Genomic DNA, 21,234 nt, shown 5'->3' on the forward strand with positions numbered 1-21,234 from the left:
TTTTTTGTATTGCTGTGTGTGTGTGTGTGTCCTGTGTTATCTTGACTAGCAGGATTATTTTCTTGATCTTGTCTATTTCGTTTGGCTTTGAATTGAAATGTGATTTAGTTACCACTACATTACAGCTCAGAATGGGCTAATAACATAGTTATAGTATGGAAATGTTAACAGTACAAATATGGTCACTGTCTGAAAGTAAGGGTTTGTCGATGAGGGTTGGAAAAGGGGGTCTCTGTTGCTATATTGTTCTATACTACAGCACAAACTGTGTGATGTCATTTCAAGAGCTACCGTTATTTCTTATAACTGAGTGGTAACATGTTAATGCACAAAGATGTAAGTGTAGTTACAAAATGGTGGTCTCTGCCCAACTTCACCAGGTTCATCATAAATTCCCAGTTCCCTAATTAAAAGGACCATAAAAAGGATTTCTACATCATGTTATAAAGTTATGGTTCAACAAAAATGTAATAGGGTTGAAACCTGTATGTCTTATGGCCTGGCTTTGGTTGGAGGGGGCTTAGCTGTAGCAAGGTGGATGTTCCAGGGTCAAACTAACAATGCCCACTTTGGAAACAATCCAAATGCTGGGCATTATAAACATCACTGTGCCTCTGTTGAAGAGGGGGATCATATTTGGGCTCTAATGTATGTTCTGAGGCCACGCAGTTTTACGGGCTGGACCCAATACAATGGCCTCCTTCACTCCAAAGTCGTTCAGTTACGATGATGTGTGGTGCTGTAAGAAGCCCTACTTTAACGTGCCCTTGTGTGCACAACGCGTGGCCATATGTATGTGAGCCTTGTCTGTCGGTAGACTTGCCTGTCTGTCCGCATCTCTCTCTCAGCTATCTCTCTCTTGCTCTCTCATGATGTGTGGCTAAACTAGGCCTACTCAAGAGAAGTCTTCATCATGCTGCCCTCGCCAATGTGTTGACAGTTGAGTCATACCTCAACATCTGTTAGCTTTCAGACTGAGTGGCGACTGCCACGGGGATGCATTACCCTGACGCGGCTCGCCAAGGTACAGGGGTAAGGTAACATTGGATACCTGGAATGACATACCCTTAGATGGAATATTAGCTTCTATGCCAATAAGAATTTGAGTATGCTACTTTGTGTGTATTTCTTTGTGAACATGGCATTCATCTCTACATGCGAGTGAAACAAAGGAAAATAATGGTGCTTGGCTTCACAGAGTACTTTATCTTTCAAGAACCTTTTTAAAGTAAACACTTAATATTGAGCTGGAATCCCCCGTGATGCATGGCTGAAACTGAACCTCGTCTGTGGTGATGTAATGAAATACATGTAGTGCTGGCTGGAGAAAGTGGATACTCCCCGGATCCCCAACACCTCCAGCACTGAGGCTATGAGGAATACTTCCAAAACATACTGTAAGCATACAGTGCCTTCAGAAAGTATTCCCAGCCCTTGACTTTTTCCACATTGTATTGTGTTACAGCCTTAATTTAAAAAAAATGTAATTGAAATTTTGGGTCACACAATTTTGGGTTACACACAATACCCCATAATGTCAAAGTGAAATTGTGTTTTTAGAAATGTTTACAAATTATATAAAAATGTAAAGCTGAAATGTCTTCAGTCAATAAGTATTCAACCCTTTTCTTATGGCAAGGCTAAATAAGTTCAGGAGTAAAAATGCGCTTAACAAGTCACATAATAACTTAGCACGGACTCACTCTGTGCAATAATAGTGTTTGACATGATTTTTAAATGACTACCCCATCTCTGTACCCCACACAAACAATGATCTGTAAGGTCCCTCAGTAGAGCAGTGAATTTCAAGCACGGATTCAACCACAAAGACCAGGGAGGTTTTTCAATGGTTCACAAAGAAGGGCAGCGGGTGCAAAAAGAAGCATACATTGAAAGCCCTTTGTGCATGGTGAAATTATTAATTACACTTTGGATGGTGAATGCACCAATTTGTAAGTCGCTCTGGATAAGAGCGTCTGCTAAATGACGTAAATGTAAAATGTAAATGTGTGGCAAAGAAATTAACTTTTTGTTCTGAAAACAAAGCTTTATGTTTGGGGAAAATCGAACACATCACTGAGTACCACTCTTCATATTTTCAAGAATGGTGGTGGCTGCATCATGTTATGGGTATGCTTGTCATCGAAAAGGACTGGGGAGTTTTTTTTAGGATAAAAATAAATGTAATAGAGCTAAGCACAGGCAAAATCCTAGAGGGCAACTTGGTTCAGTCTGCTTTCCAACAGACACTGGGAGACAAATTCACATTCAGCAGGAGAATTACCTAAAACACAAGGCAAAATATATACTGGAGTTGCTTACCAAGACGACATTGAATGTTCCTGAGTGGCCTTGTTACAATTTTGACTTAAATCATCTTGAAAATCTATGGCAATATGTGAAAATGGCTGTCTAGCAATGATCAACAACCAACTTGACAGAGCTTGAAGAATTTCTTAAAGAATAATGGGCAAATATTGTACAATCCAGGTGTGCAAAGCCCTTAGAGACTTACCCAGAAAGACTCACAGCTGTAATCGCTGCCAAAGGTGATTATAACATGTATTGACTCAGAGGGAGGCAGCGTAGCCTAGTGGTTAGAGCGTTGGACTAATAACCGAAAGGTTGCAAGTCCGAATCCCCGAGCTGACAAGGTACAAATCTGTCGTTCTGCCCCTGAACAAGGCAGTTAACCCACTGGTCCTAGGCTGTCATTGAAAATAAGAATTTGTTCTTAACTGTCTTGCCTAGTTAAATAAATGAAAACTTATCTAAATCAATACATAGTGTTTTATTTTCCATTAATTAATTTTATATTTTTTATTCCACTTTGACATTATCGAGTATTTTGTTAAGATAGTTGACAAAAAAAGACATTTGAATCCCACTTTGTAACAACAAAATGTGGAAAAAGTCACGTGGTGTGAATACTTTCTGAACAGCTCCTGCATGTAAGAAAGAGGTAGAATTGGATTACCATTTTCTCACCTAATCTACAACAACAAATGCAGGGCGATATGCAGGGCTTGAACAGTTTGTACTCGCTGAAGACCACTGAATATTTCCCCTTGTCAGATAAAATCTATCGTTTGTCTGTCTTGTACAGAAAGAGGGGGCAGTGTATGGCATGGTACAGTATAAGTACCAGGGTTGTAACAACTGACAGGTACAGTATGTGTGATTTAGGACAGCAAAAGAGCCCACGCCTTGTTGGGGGAAAAATACATAAATCTACCTGTCCCACTTATGTTCTGCTCCTCCACGCCTCTTTGTGCCTCAGCCCTAGTTCCCCCTGTCTTTCTCCTCCCTGCCCCCCTTCACTCAGATGAATGGGGGGAATGCAGTGAGTCAGTGGAGCAGCGCCGGGCTTTGGCCCAGTGACAGTCTCCTGTGAGCTGCCTCACTTCAAAGGGCCGCTGAAACCCGACTAGCTCCTTGTAAACAGGGCTGCCTGGCCTGAAGGCACCGCTTCCTGCGCTTAACTCAACTTAATGGCTGGCTTGTTTGGCTTTTCGCTGAAGCAGAGAGAGACGAATGAGGAGAGAGAGAAAAGAGAAGGGGGGAGGTGGGGGGGTGGTAGGTAGCGTCTAAGATTGTTACAAGGGGTGGGCGGGGAGGGGGATTGGAAGGTATTTTGAAAAATTCACTTTAATAGGGGTGTTTTTCTTCTTTCTCTGGAGGTAAAAAAAAGAAGGGAATAAAAGGAGTATCAGGATAGGGAAAGATGTTGCTGCCATATTGTAAATCTGTGGAAGAAAAAAAAAAGTGTCTTTTCGGAACCTGAAAACTAAACAGAAACAGATGCCCAGATTCACTTTTCAGAATGTTTGAGTTTCGCCAGCAAAGCTCTGTTCACTTGATATTCTCAGTCAGGAAACCTGAAGTCTGATAGCATGACCCAGCAGGGAGACTGTAGACCTTTACATGGTTTATACCTGATAGCTATTGCACATTTGTCCTTTTGTACTATATGTAGAGGTATGATGACTATCACCCTGTACACAGGGCTCACATTTATTACATAGAGACACATCTATCAAGCTAAATGTATTACAGTGGGGGAAAAGTTGTTATCTATGTAGACCAGATATTGTCTGTTTTCTGCGCGCTATTGACCAAGTCTCTTCTAGGTGGTCTCAGCTAAGCTTGTCTATGCTGTGGATTAGCTCTCTCTCTTTGTTGGTCTGAGATCTGCCATAGTCTCTCCTCGAGGGCAAGAAGGGACAAGCAGAGGATTGGGCAGAAAGAGAGAAAGAATGCTCTTCCAGAGAATGTTAATAATGTGATCTCATACCCCTCTGATTGAAAGAAGCCCTCAAGAGGCTGTTAACAAAGATGGATCATGTTGTTGGTCTGAAAAAAAAAAGAGACAAATAAGGGGAGTGAAAAAAAGTTGCTCTCTGTGAAAGTTAGCATGAAAAAAAGATGGAGAAAAGGTTCCAAAAAAAAAAGACCTAGACTTCGGTCTGTTACTAATCAAGTCTTTCTCTGATCCCAGAGAGTATAATGCTCTGAGAGCTTATGCTCAGTTAGTTATAGTCAGACATTAGCCCTGCTAAATGAGGGCAGTTTTGATTTTCCAGTGCTCCCTCCATATCTCTGGATCTCGTTTCCCCCTTGAAATCAAAACAGGAAGTCCAATATGTTCCCTCTCCTCCTATTCCCTGCATGGATTGCTTCCTGAGGCCACCGTATAGATTTGGGGGAGGGGGAAATCAGAGAGTTGGCAGAAGAAAGGAGGTTAAAATGGGAATTTTCAGTTTCTATGTTACAGAGGTCCTCCACTTTAATATGGTGATATCCTGCTCGGTCACAGTGCTTCTCTTTGGGCAGAGCCATTGCAAATGGCCATGAAATGCATTTCAACATAATGACTGTTTTTAATGTCCTGTCCTGGTTTTATCAGTATGCTGTGAGAGTCTTGTGGACATAGTTCTAGATTTATTAGGCAGCAGTTGAAAAGTTCACAGATTCCTTGGCTGGACACTATCAGGGGAAAAGATCCACAGAAAGTGAAGGGAATTGATATTTGGAAAGCCTACTCTCAACTCCTCGACTTTGGATGATCTTACCAACTAGCCACTCAGTCAAGATAGACCATGGTCTGTTCTGCGGCTCAGAGGATTTGTAAGTTAACTACAGCAGTAGGGAACGGAACAGAAGCAGACAATAACTGTGGTGGCAGAGCCTCTGTTACAGCCAGCCTCACTTCCTCCACCCCCTCCTTGGCTCACTCTCACGCCCCACACACACCATTTGTCTGGGGTTTTATGACCCACAGGCCATTCAGAGGTGGCTTCAGTGAGATAGAAGGGTGGGGCCGAGGCTAGGCAGGCACAGGCACACACACACACAGACACACACACAGACACACACACACACACACACACAGTGTGTATACAGAGTATTTTAAAGGGGCTAACTATTTCTCTGTGTGTGCTTGGAGTAAGCCGCTCAGGTCCCAGGCCCTGTCGTAGAAAACCTATGGGTGTGTGGTAAAGAGAGAGGGAGTCTGGGTGTTTGTGGTAGAGAGAGAGCGAGAGAGAGGGAGAGCGAGAGGGCGTCTGGGTGTGTGTGGTAGAGAGAGGGAGAGCGAGAAGGGGTCTGGGTGTGTGTGGTAAAGAGAGTCTGGGGGTGTGTGGTAGAGAGAGAGAGAGAGAGAGAGAGAGAGGCAGTATGAGGGTGTGTGGTAGAGAGAGAGAGGGAGTCTTGGGGTGTGTGGTAAAGAAAGAGAGGGAGTCTGGTGATGTGTGGCAGAGAGAGAGGGAGTCTGGGGGTGTGTGGTAGAGAGAGAGGGAGTCTGGGGGTGTGTGGTAGAGAGGGTCGAGAGAGAGAGAGAGAGAGAGGGAGTCTGGGTGTGTGGTAGAGAGGGTCGAGAGAGAGAGAGAGAGAGAGAGAGTGTCTGGGTGTGTGGTAGAGAGGGTCGAGAGAGAGAGGGAGTCTGGGTGTGTGGTAGAGAGGGTCAAGAGAGAGGGAGTGCCCCTGAGCTGCTCCAGCTGTTGCCCAGAGTGGTGCTGACAGCTGCATTACGGATATTTTGGGAGCCTGGAGTTCGCCTGGGATAATAATGGGCTTGATTTGGAGGAGAGAGGGGGGTTGATACATAGCCAGACACCACACTATGTACACAACCATACCACTCCTCGGGCCATGGCACAAGTATAGGTTAACAATCTGGTGATGAGAATACAAACAGAGCAATGGGGGGGAATTCTTCTAGTCAATGTCATCATCTTCTATTGTGTTAGTGCAAATGACTGTGAATGATCTATAATAAGAAACTCCAGCAACTGTTGTGCTCCAGGCAGTACATGAAACAACTCTAATCCAACCTGTATACGACCCAGCCAGTTCTGTTTGACTTGGTTTCCAGCTATTGTTGTCCTGACTCCCGTGGCACAGAGCCCTTGCTAAGACAAACACAAACACCGGTGGTCAGTTGGGTTGAAGGATTGGGGTGAAAGCACTTACTGTCCCACCTCAATGTACAGGAAGCCCCCTGTCTGACGTAACTGAGCTCGCTGCCTGGCCTTCTGAATCAGCCCGTCTGTATAGTAGCTGTGTTTACTGGTAGAGAGAGAGAGAGAGAGAGAGAGAGAGAGAGAGGAAGTCTTGGTGTGTGTGGTAGAGAGAGCGAGAGAGAGAGCGAGAGCGAGAGAGAGAGAGAAAGTCTTGGTGTGTGTAGTAGCCAGGCTCGTTGCCTGGCTTTCTGAATCAGCCCGTCTGTGTAGTAGCTGTGTTTACTGGTTAGAGCTCGCTGCCTGGTCTTCTGAATCAGCCCGTCTGTGTAGTAGCTGTGTTTACTGGTTAGAGCTCGCTGCATGGTCTTCTGAATCAGCCCGTCTGTATAGTAGCTGTGTTTACTGGTTAGAGCTCGCTGCATGGTCTTCTGAATCAGCCCGTCTGTATAGTAGCTGTGTTTACTGGTTAGAGCTCGCTGCATGGTCTTGTGAATCAGCCCGTCTGTATAGTAGCTGTGTTTACTGGTTAGAGCTCGCTGCCTGGCCTTCTGAATCAGCCTGTCTGTATAGTAGCTGTGTTTACTGGTTAGAGCTCGCTGCATGGCCTTCTGAATCAGCCTGTCTGTATAGTAGCTGTGTTTACTGGTTAGAGCTCGCTGCCTGGCCTTCTGAATCAGCCCGTCTGTATAGTAGCTGTGTTTACTGGTTAGAGCTCGCTGCATGGTCTTCTGAATCAGCCCGTCTGTATAGTAGCTGTGTTTACTGGTTAGAGCCCGCTGCCTGGCCTTCTGAATCAGCCTGTCTGTATAGTAGCTGTGTGGTACAGCACAGAGAGCTGCTATGGCAACTCAACTGACCTGCAGACCTGAAACAGAGAGAGGGTGGGGTTCACGGGCTAGAATAGACCTCCACGACTGATGTTAAGATTTTGTGGTTAGTTAGAGGGTAGGTTTAGGCTTACAGTTCTACAACATAGGAAACTAGCGCACTAGCCATAGGGTTCCAAAACATATGAAATGGAGCAAAGAGAAGACATATTTTTTTAGAATATATCCAAATAATTTAATTAGAAAACATTGAAATGTGACATTGTAGTTAAATGTCACAATTATAATGCTCATGTCATCTAATCACAATGCTTCCTTGGCATCTCAACTTAGTTGGAGTAAGTTGTGTACATCTGAAATGAAAGATACAGTATATTCTATCCGTTCTATTTCTACAGTTCCTCTCCTCTGTGGTTCTGCAGGCTCTGGAACCCTTCAGGCTCCAGGTGATGACTCATTTCTTCGGCTCCTTTATGGCGAGCGTCGATCCCCGTTTTAATGTGAGCCTTCTTAACTGCTCTTTCAGAGGAATTTACAGCCCTGGCCCTCACCGCTCGCTCAATCACTCGGCCCACGAGAGGGGAGGCAGGAGAAGGAGGGGAGCACACTGGCGCATTGTCCTGACACAGCCAAGAGTGGAAATGTACCACCAGAAGCAATGTGGTGGGACTGGTGGCAGGGCATGTGTTCCTGTGCATGTGATTGCGTGCCTGTATGTGTAAGTGAGTGAATGAGTGAGTGGATAAAGGAGAAGGGCTGGAGCTCTGTAGGTTCTCCCTGTAATTTCTCTCTCCCTGTGCAGCGTAATCACTTCCATCTGAGCCCTGCCCAAAGAGAGAGAGAGAGAGAGAGAGAGAGAAATGGTGGAGGGGCCTCGTCAAGGAGGTGCGAGTTAAACACACACACCCATATCATATGCACACACTCATAAATAACCCATATTCTAGCAGACACACAACACCCACTAATATACACATCCAGTCTACATATTCTCATTCCAAAAACACTCAGCATAAGAGTTACTAAGAGTAGAAGAGTCACTTTCTACAAAGCTTTCAGACAAGCAAGAACACCCTAACAGTCATGTCCTGTCTCGCACCACTCATCAAATCCTTCTGGGACATTATTACATTTGCTACTACTAACCCTCTAAACCAGTCATATCAGAACTAGAAAAATACATTTCATCTCATTGAAAACTTTAGCCCACACTATCAATAGAAATTGATTGAGCAACTCTTAGCATTGTGTGGTTATGGTAAGGGCATAAGACCGCATTTTCTAATTTCCTTCCTTCAATCCTGAGGTTTTTCTTCCTCTTTTTGTTGGGGGTGGTTCCATCTGTGCTGCTGCACATGTTGAGCTGTATGTTGGAAGGCCTTGGGGAGAGACAGACAGGCTCTCCAGACCAGACGTTCATGGTCAACGTGCAGCGTAACTAATAATAATAAAAGAAAATAAACAGGCCCTTCTGCACAGCAAACCCTCTGCCAAGCGGACCGCTCAGATAGATCTCAGCTGTACCGCTGTCACAATTGTTGTCTTCGTCTTCTGACGATAATGCGAAATCGTCATCAGAAAATGTGGACCAAAACGCAGCAGGTACGTGAATGCTCATCTTGATTTTTAATTAATCTCAAAAATGAACATACAAAATAACAAAACACAAAAAACGAACACTCGACAAATAAACAGTCTGGTAAGGCACAAGGCTATACACAGCATAATCACCCACAAATCACACATACAAACACACCCTAATATATGGGACTCTCAATCAAAGGCAGATAGACAACACCTGCCTTCAACTGAGAGTCCCAACCCCAATCAACCAAACATAGAAACACACAACCTAGACTAACCATAGAATTAACTAAACATAAACCAAAACCCGGAATTACTAAATCAAACACCCTTTACACAAACACACCACCCCGAACCACATAAAACAAATACCCCCTGCCACGCCCTGACCAAACTACAAAACAATTAACCTTATATACTGGCCAGGACGTGACAACCGCTGACCACAGGGACAACTAAAGTAGGCCAATCCTAATGCCGAATGAGGTCTTATCAGTTCTATGTCGTCCTTTACCATCCTTCAGACGAGAGGCTGAATGAGAAGATGAAAGTAAAAAGAGAAAAATAAAAGGTGAAAGGAGAGATGCCGTGTGATCTTATCAGACAGAGACAGAGAGAGAGAGAGAACATTCCTGAAGCGACTGCAGGCTACATACAGACAGTGAATAGAGGCCCGAAGGCTTGGATTTAGTGGTGTCTGCTGCCTGCCAGTGCTGCTGGTTTGAACATTTCCTCTGAATCACCAGAAAAAGTATCCTAAATTACACCATGCTCCCTTGGCATTACAGTATTAAACATTCTGAGGAGAAGAGGAGAGGAGGTGCATGACTTTACCTAAGAGTTCTTCTATCTCTAGTGAGCAACATCCTCTGCTGCTCTTCCATCCCCAGTCACTCACACTGGGTTAGCACACTTCTACATATCCTGTTATCCTGGGTGACACAGGGGGCAGCAACTCCGTCATGATTTTAGTACAGTTACAAATGTCTGCGCGTGCTAAATATTTGTTTTCTTCTGCTGGGTCAATATGTCTAATAACTAATAAGGGTCCTGAAATCCTACAAATTAGGGTTGCTGGCCTGGGTGTTGGCTGAATTAGGGATTGACAACACAATCCTCAATAACAGAAGACTTGCTGGGAGTCCATCCAATTTCCTGGGGATGTTGAGTACTACTACTGACCTAGTTACTGACATTACAGGGGCCGGGCCAGGTAGAGCAGCAGGCAGGCCCCACAGCAGACAGGCAGCAGTCTCCTGTCTCCATCGAAGCCAGCCAGAGGCCCAGTGAGCCTGTTTCACTGTAGGCCAGGGAGACCAGCCTTCAGCCCAGCCCGCCGCCATGGGTCCAGCGTCCGGCTGACGTGTTCCATTTTTCCCGGCGCCTCGGATACACTTGGATCCACTAACAGGCCGGGTGGGGTGCAGTAAGAGGGATCGTAAAACACCGGGCATAAAACGTGAGTTTATCATTAAGGCTTGTTGTTCAGATGGGGGAGGATGTGCTTGGATGGAGAGCGATGGAGGTGGTGGAGCTGCAGCCTTAGCTGATCCCAGCTGTCTGAAGAAACTCTCATTAGCACCACCACACCCTTGTCGCTTGGAGGTGACGGGAGCAAATGTTCCTAGTGAACCACCCAGGAACAACAGCCTAAATAACATGGGACAATGACTGTGACAGGTGACCGCCTCACCTCCTGGACCAAATGGCCTGGTGAAACATGGCAGACACAGAATGCAGATATTCAAAACCACAACAAAAACAGATCAACTCAACAATGTGTGAATTCAAGCTGCACTGTTATTCCTACACCCTTGCCTCCACCACCATAAAAAATCAGAACATTCCAGAAAAAAAACCAACAGCAAAACAACCAATCACTGATAACAATTCAATATTTGGAAAGACAATACACAGGATCTAAACTGCATTATGATGTGAGTCACAGCATTCTCCCCCGATTTACGATAGAATGGTATGGGCATTGTCTTGACCGAAGCCGTTCCCTCCCTCCTTAACCCAAATTCTCATACACCTCTCTCTTCTTGACATCCCGAAAGAGCTTAATTCCCATGATGCATCCCACTAACTGATAAAAATGATAATAACACAGTAAGTACAATGATGCGAGATGTGACCTAAGTAGGACACCTGATATGTTGTTTAACCTCTATGAGACCCAGTACGATGCAGGCGGCACCCAGCCACATCAGGTCCTCTTCAGGGACTCTTTGATCACCTGCACAAAGCCCTGGAGGGACGACACGCACACGCACGCACGCACACTCACACACACACTAGCACAGAGTGTTGTGAAACCTCTCTTCCTGTGACTAAATGAGCTGTTAATTAACTGTCTGTCCTCCAGGGGCCACAGTGTCTGCAGTCAGTCACTCAAAGAACCAGCTGATATATATTGACCGTGTTTAACTTTATCCCTCCAAGTCCCTGCTTGTCTTACTTGCTGAATTGCAGACCTCCAGGATCTGAGCTAAGCATGACTAAAAGCTTGTTATTATAGGTTTTAGTGAAAAGACTCAGGGCATTTGAGATAAAGCCTCATTACTCTTTAGGGCCCTTAAAACCTCTCATCATTGTCACAGCAATTCCCATGTAGGGAATCATGATCACCTTTTTGTTAACCTCATCTGAGGCCTTTGTAAACCCCTCGCCCTTCCCTGTGCTGGTTAACATTGACTCTCTGGTAGATGTTGTCTGTGGTGACGACTTTCACACAGGCCACAGAATCCACATGGCAACAGGAGTGTGGCACAAAACTAATATTCCCATGAGAGCCCTGCAGGAGCCAGTCGGTGTAGTTCTCTGCACCACAATGACGGAACTGAAACGCACATAAACAAACTTTGACAGTGTATCTCACAGAGACCATTCCCATGGTAAGGAGTGAATAGCACGCTACTCACTGCATGCTGTAGGTCATCGATGGCAACCTTATCCCTTCTCTCCACCTGCAGAGGGTGCAGAGGACACAAAAAGCATTCTCACCCTTGTCAATCAAGCAATACCCGTTGAATTCCCTGGAAAACATACAGTGATCATCCAAGACTGCAGTAGATTGAGACAGCTGGGCAGAGTCATGTTTACCTTGTTTCTGAAGACAGAAGAGAATCCCAGACACTATCTGCAGGCTGAGGATCAGCATTAGGAAGTGTGTGAACTACAGAGTACAAACAACCAAGATGTTACTCTCCAAAAGCAAAATGCAAACGTGGCAGAGCTCGGACAGGTTATGATTTAGTATGTGAAGATGGAACACGGCATATTAACTGTTCTCCAAAACATAAAGCCCCAAGTTACCATATCGCACACTGTGCGATATGGAGAGACGATGATGCCCACCACTATGAGGAGGATGGAGGTGTGAGACAGGCCCTGGGATGTGTGGGTGAAAGACTCCATTTCTGTGTAGGTGGGCCGAGACATCGCCCCAACCAAGACCAAGGCCAAGCCAGACACCTGGTAGAACATTAACACAGGCCATATAAATCACAGGTTAGTCAAACAACTGTAGTTTTCTCAATATAACCTTTAAACCTTTTTAATGGTTCACTCTAGAGCAATTGGAGTCAGTCAGGCACATATGGGTCAGTGGTTTAAATACCAGAGCACCTGCCCAAATGTGTTCTACGAAAGTGCCCCTGGAGTGATCAGGACAGGTAGTGGTGTATATTTGAGGACATTGTGCATGTAAGAGGTGAATGTATGACTTACCCAGAATAGAGTGTTTAGGAGGATAAAGAAGAACTTAACCATTCTACAGAAATATTTTCTTCCAAACTGAAAAGTATACAGGAATTCTGAAGTCCACGTTCAATATTTCTCATTTTATAGTCACTTCTCGATATTTGTATTACTTGTACAACTTTGCCTATACCTACATTTTTTTCTGTACTCTATCAGTTAGGGTAGGTACACGGGAACATTTTGGACTTCATTGAGCGTTTTGACCAATATGCATAGCAGTATAGATCTAACACCAAAACTACGAGACTCACCTGACCTGTACAAACACCTGGAATTCTTGAATAGGCAGCTCAATTAACAGCATTTCTATAGCTCCAAATGTCTATATTACTTGTCGGAGAGAGAGAGAGAAGCAAAATGTACATTTACATTTACATTTGTCATTTAGCAGACGCTCTTATCCAGAGCGACTTACAATAAGTTACAATAACTTACAATAAGTTATCAGCAACACGATTTGGATAACGCAAGTGGACCGCATCAGCTAGTCCTATCCTTGAAATGATTCGGTTGACATCATCACTACAATGAACTGTAAAACAAACTGGATATGATGGGTGTAGTTTCATGAGTTTACACAGTTGTTGGGATACTGTAACACTGTTACATGTCAGAGAGAGCTCTGAGTCTCGAGACGTCGATCTAATTGAATTGAATAGAAATAGAAGCAAACGGGAGCTAGGATAGGTATTCAGGGTTCCCATCTCTCTCGTTTGATCTCGGACTGTTATTTATGACGGACTTGTTTTTGTCAACAGTCCATGACGTCCTATCGAAACAAACCGTTTAGGCCGGGTAAAGTTGCCCCTAGACGTTGCTATTGGGCCAGTTTCGCATTTCCCCTACTAATGGTTAATGTTAGGATTGGGGAAGGGGAAGTTGTTGATCCTACACCAGCCATGTAGCCTACTGAGCGATGCAAAGAGCTTTTAAACAGTTTCACCAGGCAGTAAATCGGACGCAAAACGGCAGAAAGTAGCCGTAAGAGGGTGGGTGCGTCATTGTTGCTACTTGGGTCACAGTTGTTGTGCGTCATATTCCCCCACACATGGATCAGTACTATTGGTTACATTTTCACTTGGAAATTCCATCCTTTGTCCATTTGGTACATGGTGGAATTCGGGATCAGAGGCCCTGCCACCTCTGGTGCCTGAGGCTTGGCTCTTTTTCCATCTCTGGCCTATGGCCTATTGGTGATCATGCTCTTTTAAGAGGTTGGTTAAAGCTATTTATTGTATAACAATAATCCCCCTTGTTCCACAATAACATATTCGTTTACCAATTCCAAACATGTCTTCGAAGTATTATTTAGGTAAATTCAGGAATTTGTTTGGTAGTGATATTGGGTTATGTGAGATTTTAAATTAGATCTTCCCTCCTCTTTTTTACATCCATCTGGCTGGATCCACCATCACTGTCTGGGTTACCAACTCACTTCTTGATGCCTTCTTGCTTCATACCTATTCTCTGAGGGCACCACCTGAAGCCTTCCAGTTTAGTATAGGCCTATCACTTTTTAGTCCAGCCCTCAGAGGCAGGTGCAGCTTGACTTTTTTTCTGCCAAGCAGTCATATCATCAAACAATGGAGGAAGATTGGAGCTGGAAAGAGGCAAGTCAAGTCACATACACCTGTAGGGCATTATAAATCACAAAGCTATATAATAAGGTTACAGTCATATTATGTTTTCTACGTAATATTTCAATACCTTATTCTGGTATGGTTTTTACATTTACCTCTATCACCCATCACCCTCGGCTATATTGATATATCAATGAGTGTTGTGTTTGGGTACATGGTGGAAGAAGTACTAAATTGTCATACTTGAGTAAAACTAAAGATAAATTTAATAGAAAATGACTCAAGTAAAAGTGAAATTCACCCAGTAAAATACTACTTGAGTAAAAGTCTAAAAGTATTTGGTTTTAAATATACTTAAGTATCAAAAGTAAATGTAATTGCTCAAATATACTTACGTTTCAAAATAAAAAATATAAATTGTTTAAATTCCTTATAGTAAGCAAACCAGACGGCACCATTTCTGTTTGTATTTTTTTAATGTACGGATAGCAAGGCGCACTCTCCAACACTCAGACATCATTTACAAACAAAGCATGTGTTTAATGAGTCCATCAGATCAGAAGCATTAGGGATGACCAGGGATGTTCTCTTGATACGTGTGTGAATTAGACAATTTTCCTGTCCTGCTAAGCATTCAAAATGTAACGAGTACTTTTGGGTGTTAGGGAAAATGTATGGAGTAAAAAGCACATTATTGTCTTTAGGAATGTAGTGAAGTAAAAGTTGTCAAAAGTATAAAGTACATCTACCTCAAAAAACACCATAGTATGTTCAAGTATTTTTACTTCAGTACTTTACACCACTGAGGTTTACTTTGCTAGCGACATTTATTGGAGGGTTTTCTTCTCTCAGGAGGCCCAGAAGAAGGTGTCAAGGTTCCTAGTGAAGCTGAGGCTGAAGAGTACTTCTCGGAGCTCTGATGACAGGTCCAGTTCGGAGTCAGAGCGAGCTAACGCTGAAGTCCGCCAGGGGGCAGTCATGCAGTCTTCGGTAGAGGGCAAAGCTCTCCACAGCTCGCAAGGAACTATCCATAATAACTCACCGCAGCACTCCCCACCCACTGGCACTAATAAGAGTTGCAGAGGGGCAGAGGGATCTACGTCCCCAGATAACATTGACAGCGACAGGAAGAAGATCAAGTTCCCACTCCTCTTCACCAAGACAGCCGTGGCTGGGACCACCACCAACCCCTTTCTTACTCAGAATGACCGGCCCAGTGTGGAGCTTTCTGCCAAGGCAGAAAAGGTACATAAGAATGTGAGGGTGGCCGGTATCCCAGAGGAGATTGGTGTTGGAGCTAAGGTCATGCAGAAGACCTTACCGGCCATACCCAAGTTCAGCTGGTCACGGCCCAGTCCAAGTGAAGAAGATGACAAAGTCCAGGGCAAAGTCAAAGACTTGTGCAAGACCAAACTAGGTAAACAGAAAGAAGATAACATCCCGCCAATAGCCAAAGAACCCCGGAGAAAAGGGTCCTTCCATGGAGCAGAACAAGGCAGAGGCAGGGACTATAGCAGTAGGAAGGCGCCTCTCTCCTACGACATCCAGCTCAGACTCAACCAAGCCATGACAGATTCAGACAGACTCAAAGCTAGAGAGGTCTCCAAGAGAAGCGGAACCATCCGCTGTGAAAATCTCCAGCAAAGGCCCAACCGACAGATGCCAGAGTTGGAGCGATTCAAACCCAGGGATATCACCAAGAGGAGGGGCATCATTCCATGTGATGAGCTGCAGCAAAGGCCCAATCAGCCAATGCCAAAGCCAGATAAAGCTGCCCTGGTTAAACTCCCGGCGATTCCACGGTGGAGGGGCTCCATCTCATATGAGGAGTACCAGAAGCTGAACCAGAAGATGCCAGACAGCACCATCAACACAGATGACCCGGAGGAGTTCCTAAACTCACTGTCAGTACCTACCCTCTGCTCCATACCATTCATACCTATTCTATTCCCCACAACTGTCACTGTTATTCCCTAACACAACTATCTGCTTGTGCCTGTTTGCCTGTAGGGGCGTTACTCGTATTGAAGACCTGACAACTATGGTGCCTGACGATCCCCTGATCAATACCCAGTCTGATGGTAAGAAGCATGCGTACTGTTAGCCTGTCTTATATTGTCAACTAATATTACCTACCACTACAAAATCTATTTTTTTTATTAATTAATTAATGATGATCTTCTATTGTACATGTATTTTGAAGTGATGTCCCTATGTTATGGGAAACAATCATATCTATTGGCTTTTCTACCCATGTAGCCTTCAAAGAAGTCTTTGAGCAGTTTGCAAAGAACAGCGATGGCTCTATCAATGAGGAGGGCCTGGCGTCCACGCTGGACAGAGTGGGGATCAGTATCAGCCCAGAGGAGGTGAAGAAAGCCCTGCAGAAGGCTGACTACGACAGTATGTTTCTGCCTCAGTATCTGGAATTACCCCAAAAATATAATAACGCGCTTTTCCATTATAAACACGTCGGAACGGAATACATAAAAATAGTTTGTGTCCCAAATGGCCCCCTGTTCCCTATATAGTGCGTGACATTTGTACCCATATAGGGCTCTGGTCAAAAGTAGTGCACTATAGATTGCCGTTTGGGGTGCAGCCATACACATTCCCTTAGTTGATGTGAGTTGGCAGGCTGGCTGACTGGCTGTTTTTGTTTCTTGGCTTCAGAGGATGGAGAGGTGGGGTTTCAAGATTTCCTGCATGTGATGGCGGACAGCCAGCGCTTCTCCAAGTGTGTGAAAGGTGAAGATCCCCGACTAAGATGTTGCCTTCACTAAACATATCTGGAGTCACATGGAAATATGAACATACGACTCATAGAGCTGCCATAGTGTTTGCGAGACTGTATTAAGATGGTGCTTACTTTCCTCTCTCTCACTACATCGCTTTTTCCTCTCTCTCTCACTCCTTTCTGAGCTAAAGGAGCGGACCCATCCCAGTCTGTTGAGGTGTGTGAGACAGTGTTTTACAAGACCCTGACCAAGATGCTGGCTGCCGGTATCCTGTCCAGTGGTACTACAAGAGAGATAGTACAGTAAGCCATTCTAAGTCATGCTACTTTCTTTTTGTATATGAATAGCCGACCGACGTCATGCGACGCTATACATGAGTGTGTACTAACTGGATGTCATCAAAGATTATGTAAGGTTAACAAGACATTTTCAGGGATAAAACAAAGAAACAACTTTTCATTGCAGTATCTTCTGAATTTTCAATAAACTTTATCTGTTTACACAGAAATAATACATTCTGGTGGTCAGCTGTGTCAGCCGTATTTGACTGTCCTCTACCTCTGACCAGGTACTACCATAAAAAGACTCCGAGGCTGATCCGGCGGGCCGTGCGACCAGACAAGGAGGACGGGGACCATGTTCTCGCCTACTACACCAAGGGAGCTCATCTCATAGGCCTGAAGAGCAAGCAGCTCCAGCCAGCGGGTGAGCTAACACAATATAACACCAGCACATACAGTACTCCTTTCTCCCTATATTCATATTGAACTGCTTCAGCTTTCATACTCTCCTAGTCAAATTTATATTGATTGGCAGAGGAGTGATGAGGGACTGTTGTTGTTTTGATGTGCAGAGACAATTGCCCAGAGCCAGAAGGAGAAGGATAGCCCGTACTTGAGGCGTCCCAGCCTGAACGTGGCCTACACCTCCTGGGACCCCCGGCGCATGTCCCTGAACCCTGCACAGAGGGCCAAAATGGGCCGCATGAAGTCTGTCACGGCCTGGAAGACCGTTGAGATCGAGGATCGCATCAGACAAGTAATATAAAAACATTTTCACATATTGAATTATGTGAGAAATATAGAAAGGCAGCGAAAATATGTTGCTAATCTTCTTGTATTTGTACCAGCTGTCAATCAAGCACCCTGGGATGGAGAAAATGGAGATGATCACGCCTGTGAAGATGAAGGTGAACATGTCCATGAAGGAGAGGGACCACCTCACTTACAATGAGATCAACCAGATAAAACAGAAGGTAAGACGGGATTTGAACTGAATGTATGACAATATTGATGCAGTCAGTCCCACATTGAAGTTCTCTCTGTCTCTGTCTGTCCAGTCTAAATCAAGTCTGAAGGAGTACCTGAAGGACCTGACCCAGCTGAAGCGCAGGGACATGTGGAACTCCTGGGGCTCCCTTCAGTGTTACTGTGTCCTCCACAGCCGGAAGGACTTCCCCAAAACCTTCACCACCTACTCCTGGTCCTGGAGCGGCTGTCGCAACATGATGGAGACTGGAGACCTGGACGCTCCCTGTAGGTCCACCCTACGCCCCCATATAGCCAACCACTGGAGCCCATCGCCAGGAAGCGGCGTGCCTCGTCCAATCAGGGAGGCTAAAAAGAGAAGACCCCGGCGGCAACCCCCACTGACAGGAAGAGCAGTACACTGTAGAAAAGAGGAATAACACCAATAGCAATCATAACAAAACTGATACGATCAATTACTTTAACCACAAAGATCCCACCCCCCACTTCCTCTGACCACAGTCTCTACTCCCCCACCCCTCCTGATCCCAGTCCCAGACTTCGACCAGAGCGGCTGTAGTTATGAGTGCAACATCCCCCCATGCTATGTGTACAAACAGGACTGGCCCCCTAGCTGATCTGTTGCCCAGGGCCTAACTTATATTATCCCGCCCCTGAGGCCCATGAGGGGGGAATGGAGGAGAGGATATGCAGTCTCTCCCTGCTCAGCAGAAATAAACCCATCATCTCTGAAAAAATAGCAGAATGAGTCAAACGAGTGTCACTGGTTTGTTTTAAAACTGCACCGTGCAAAAGTGAGGAGGAGGAGGGATAGGTAGGGAGGGATCTGGGGTTGATGGGGTCTATGAATAAATCTAAGGGTCCTACAAGGCCAAGTCATGGAGCCTAGGAGGAGAGCCAGAACTACTCATCCCCTTGGCCTTCTCCAGCTGGTTGGGTTACACTATAGTCTGCTGATTAAGTCCCTGACTGGTCCAGGTCCTGATAGGGTTGAGGACCCTGATATCAGGCCCAGTTGAGGAAGGGATCAGTGCTGGTCTGACCCATTCTTTATGAACAGTCTCAGTCTGATGTTAACCAGACATGCCTGAGACACACGCACAGACGCAGAGTACATTAGCCCTCCGCCTGGCTCCCATTAAAAAGATGACGGTAATAAAATAAACCACAGTGAAACAGGGAGCTCTGTTGTTAAAGCTGTTGTGCTTGCATGTGTCTGTGCATTTGGCGATATCACAAATTAGCAGTGACACTGTTTACTCAGACTAAGCATACTTGGCCTGATGGCCCCTGTCATCCTGTAGACCAGATGCTTTAGCTTCAGCAGTTTCCTTTTCCTCTCTTCTGTTTACTGTATGCTGAGACCAGATAAGCGCTATTATGGCAAATACAACAGTTTGGGCTCAATATTTTCTCAGCTAATTGGATAGTAGGACAATGGTCCTGCCTGGGAATCTCACCACCTTTTTCTCCAAACAAATCTATCATTGTTTGGAAATGTTAAACTAGGTAAGGCTGGCCTGTGTCTGTTTCTCTGGATGTCATGGGGAAAGAGAGAGGGCCCCCTAGTGCCTTTGACTGGTTCCTAAAGGATTATTGTTGTTTGACTGAGACCGCCTCTTCAGATGGTTTACCAAAAGGTGGTGCCAGTGTATCAGCCCTTATTGTCTGGTTCAGTCGCTTCACTTCCTCATTGACTTGATAATGACTTTAATTTGTCTCTGTCTTGTTATAAAGAAGATATACATTTTATGGTCTAATGAATCTACCCTTTAGTATAGTAGTTTATTACTGTTGATGTGAAGTAATAATATACTGTAGTAGTAGTCCTCAAAGCTCTTTAAAATGTTACGCTTCAAACTCCTGATGTCAGATCTGTCAATATCATGTTTGTAACATGATCTTAATGTTGTCAATGATGATCACGCCAGGCTGTTGGCTTCTGAAACCACTTCCTTATCCTCACCAGATGTTATTTCCACAGAGGAAACTTATATTGATGTGTTGTTCACTAATCAAAGGTGAAGTCCAAGCAACAGCAGCATTGTGTCGGGCATCCGCCTATTCATCGGTCCTTTCTCAGCTTTCATTATTACATTCTGTATCTCAGAATGCAGGAAGGTTTCAGATCTTTAGTATTATTCTGTTTCTCTCATTTTCAGTTCTCAGTTCTCTCTCTCTGTACCTATTTAGTTAGCTCATTTTGGCGACAACGTATATCAGGTACACATTTCCAAAAAATGTGAAAATGACATGAAGGCTCTGACCAGATTCTTAACCTCAGCTGCATATCTGGCATCTCTCTTTAGAGACGTTCCTTTCAAAGTGACTGAAAGCAGCCCCAGCTGCGTGTTTATCTCTAGCCACATCTAGGTGATGTTTAGACAGAGGAGTCACACTCAGCCACCCCAGGGGAGATATAAAGGCCATTTTGACGTATCACTGGAACCCTACATTTAGATAGAGGGAACGTTAAGACCCCGTGTGCCAGGTGGGTGAGAGAGAGTAGGCCTCACTAAGGACTGACACAACAAATGTAAACCATTTAAAAGTCATTAAGTCAATTGGTGTCATTGGTGCTGTAAAGGTTATACTGTCTGTATGGATGTGGCTCCTCCCGTGAATTACCCAGGAGCCTCTCTGTCCTGTCTGTCGTTAGAGGCTCCCGCTGATGAATGAAGAATTATCATCCTCTTTCCTCATAACGAGCTGCTTCCAGCATGACTTGCCAAATGTTTATCCAACTCTGTACTGTATGCTGTCTGTCTGTCAACACTGCTCTGATTCAAACTCCTGTGCAGGCTTTTGTTTGGAAGCCAAATTTTGTTAGGGAGTACAAATAGTTTTTTTTTGTTTGGATTCTGTCCTGCATAATAGGGCCTATATGAATGGTCCTGTGTATTAGCAAAATGGAGCACTTCTCGCTCTAGCGTCTTTTTCGGATGCCAAATTAGACGTGTGGATGTGTGCACGGTCTACTCTCTGTGTGTGTGTGTGTGTGTGTGTGTGTG

At 44.7% G+C, this 21,234-nt stretch overlaps 1 protein-coding gene across 1 annotated transcript; it reads left to right on the plus strand.

Annotated features, from left to right (window-relative positions):
- The first annotated feature begins 14,926 nt into the window (after positions 1-14,926).
- On the plus strand, positions 14,927-21,234 carry LOC106607304 (uncharacterized). The gene is made up of 9 exons (XM_014204138.3): positions 14,927-16,121; positions 16,228-16,298; positions 16,477-16,620; positions 16,891-16,965; positions 17,146-17,257; positions 17,524-17,660; positions 17,809-17,993; positions 18,085-18,210; positions 18,295-21,234. Exons 1-9 carry the CDS (start codon positions 15,196-15,198, stop codon positions 18,640-18,642), a joined length of 2,124 nt encoding a protein of 707 aa, XP_014059613.3. The 5' UTR covers positions 14,927-15,195; the 3' UTR covers positions 18,643-21,234.

The sequence above is a fragment of the Salmo salar genome, chromosome 06, assembly GCF_965601325.2.
Source record: "Salmo salar chromosome 06, fSalSal1, whole genome shotgun sequence".
Taxonomy (NCBI): Eukaryota; Metazoa; Chordata; class Actinopteri; order Salmoniformes; family Salmonidae; genus Salmo; species Salmo salar.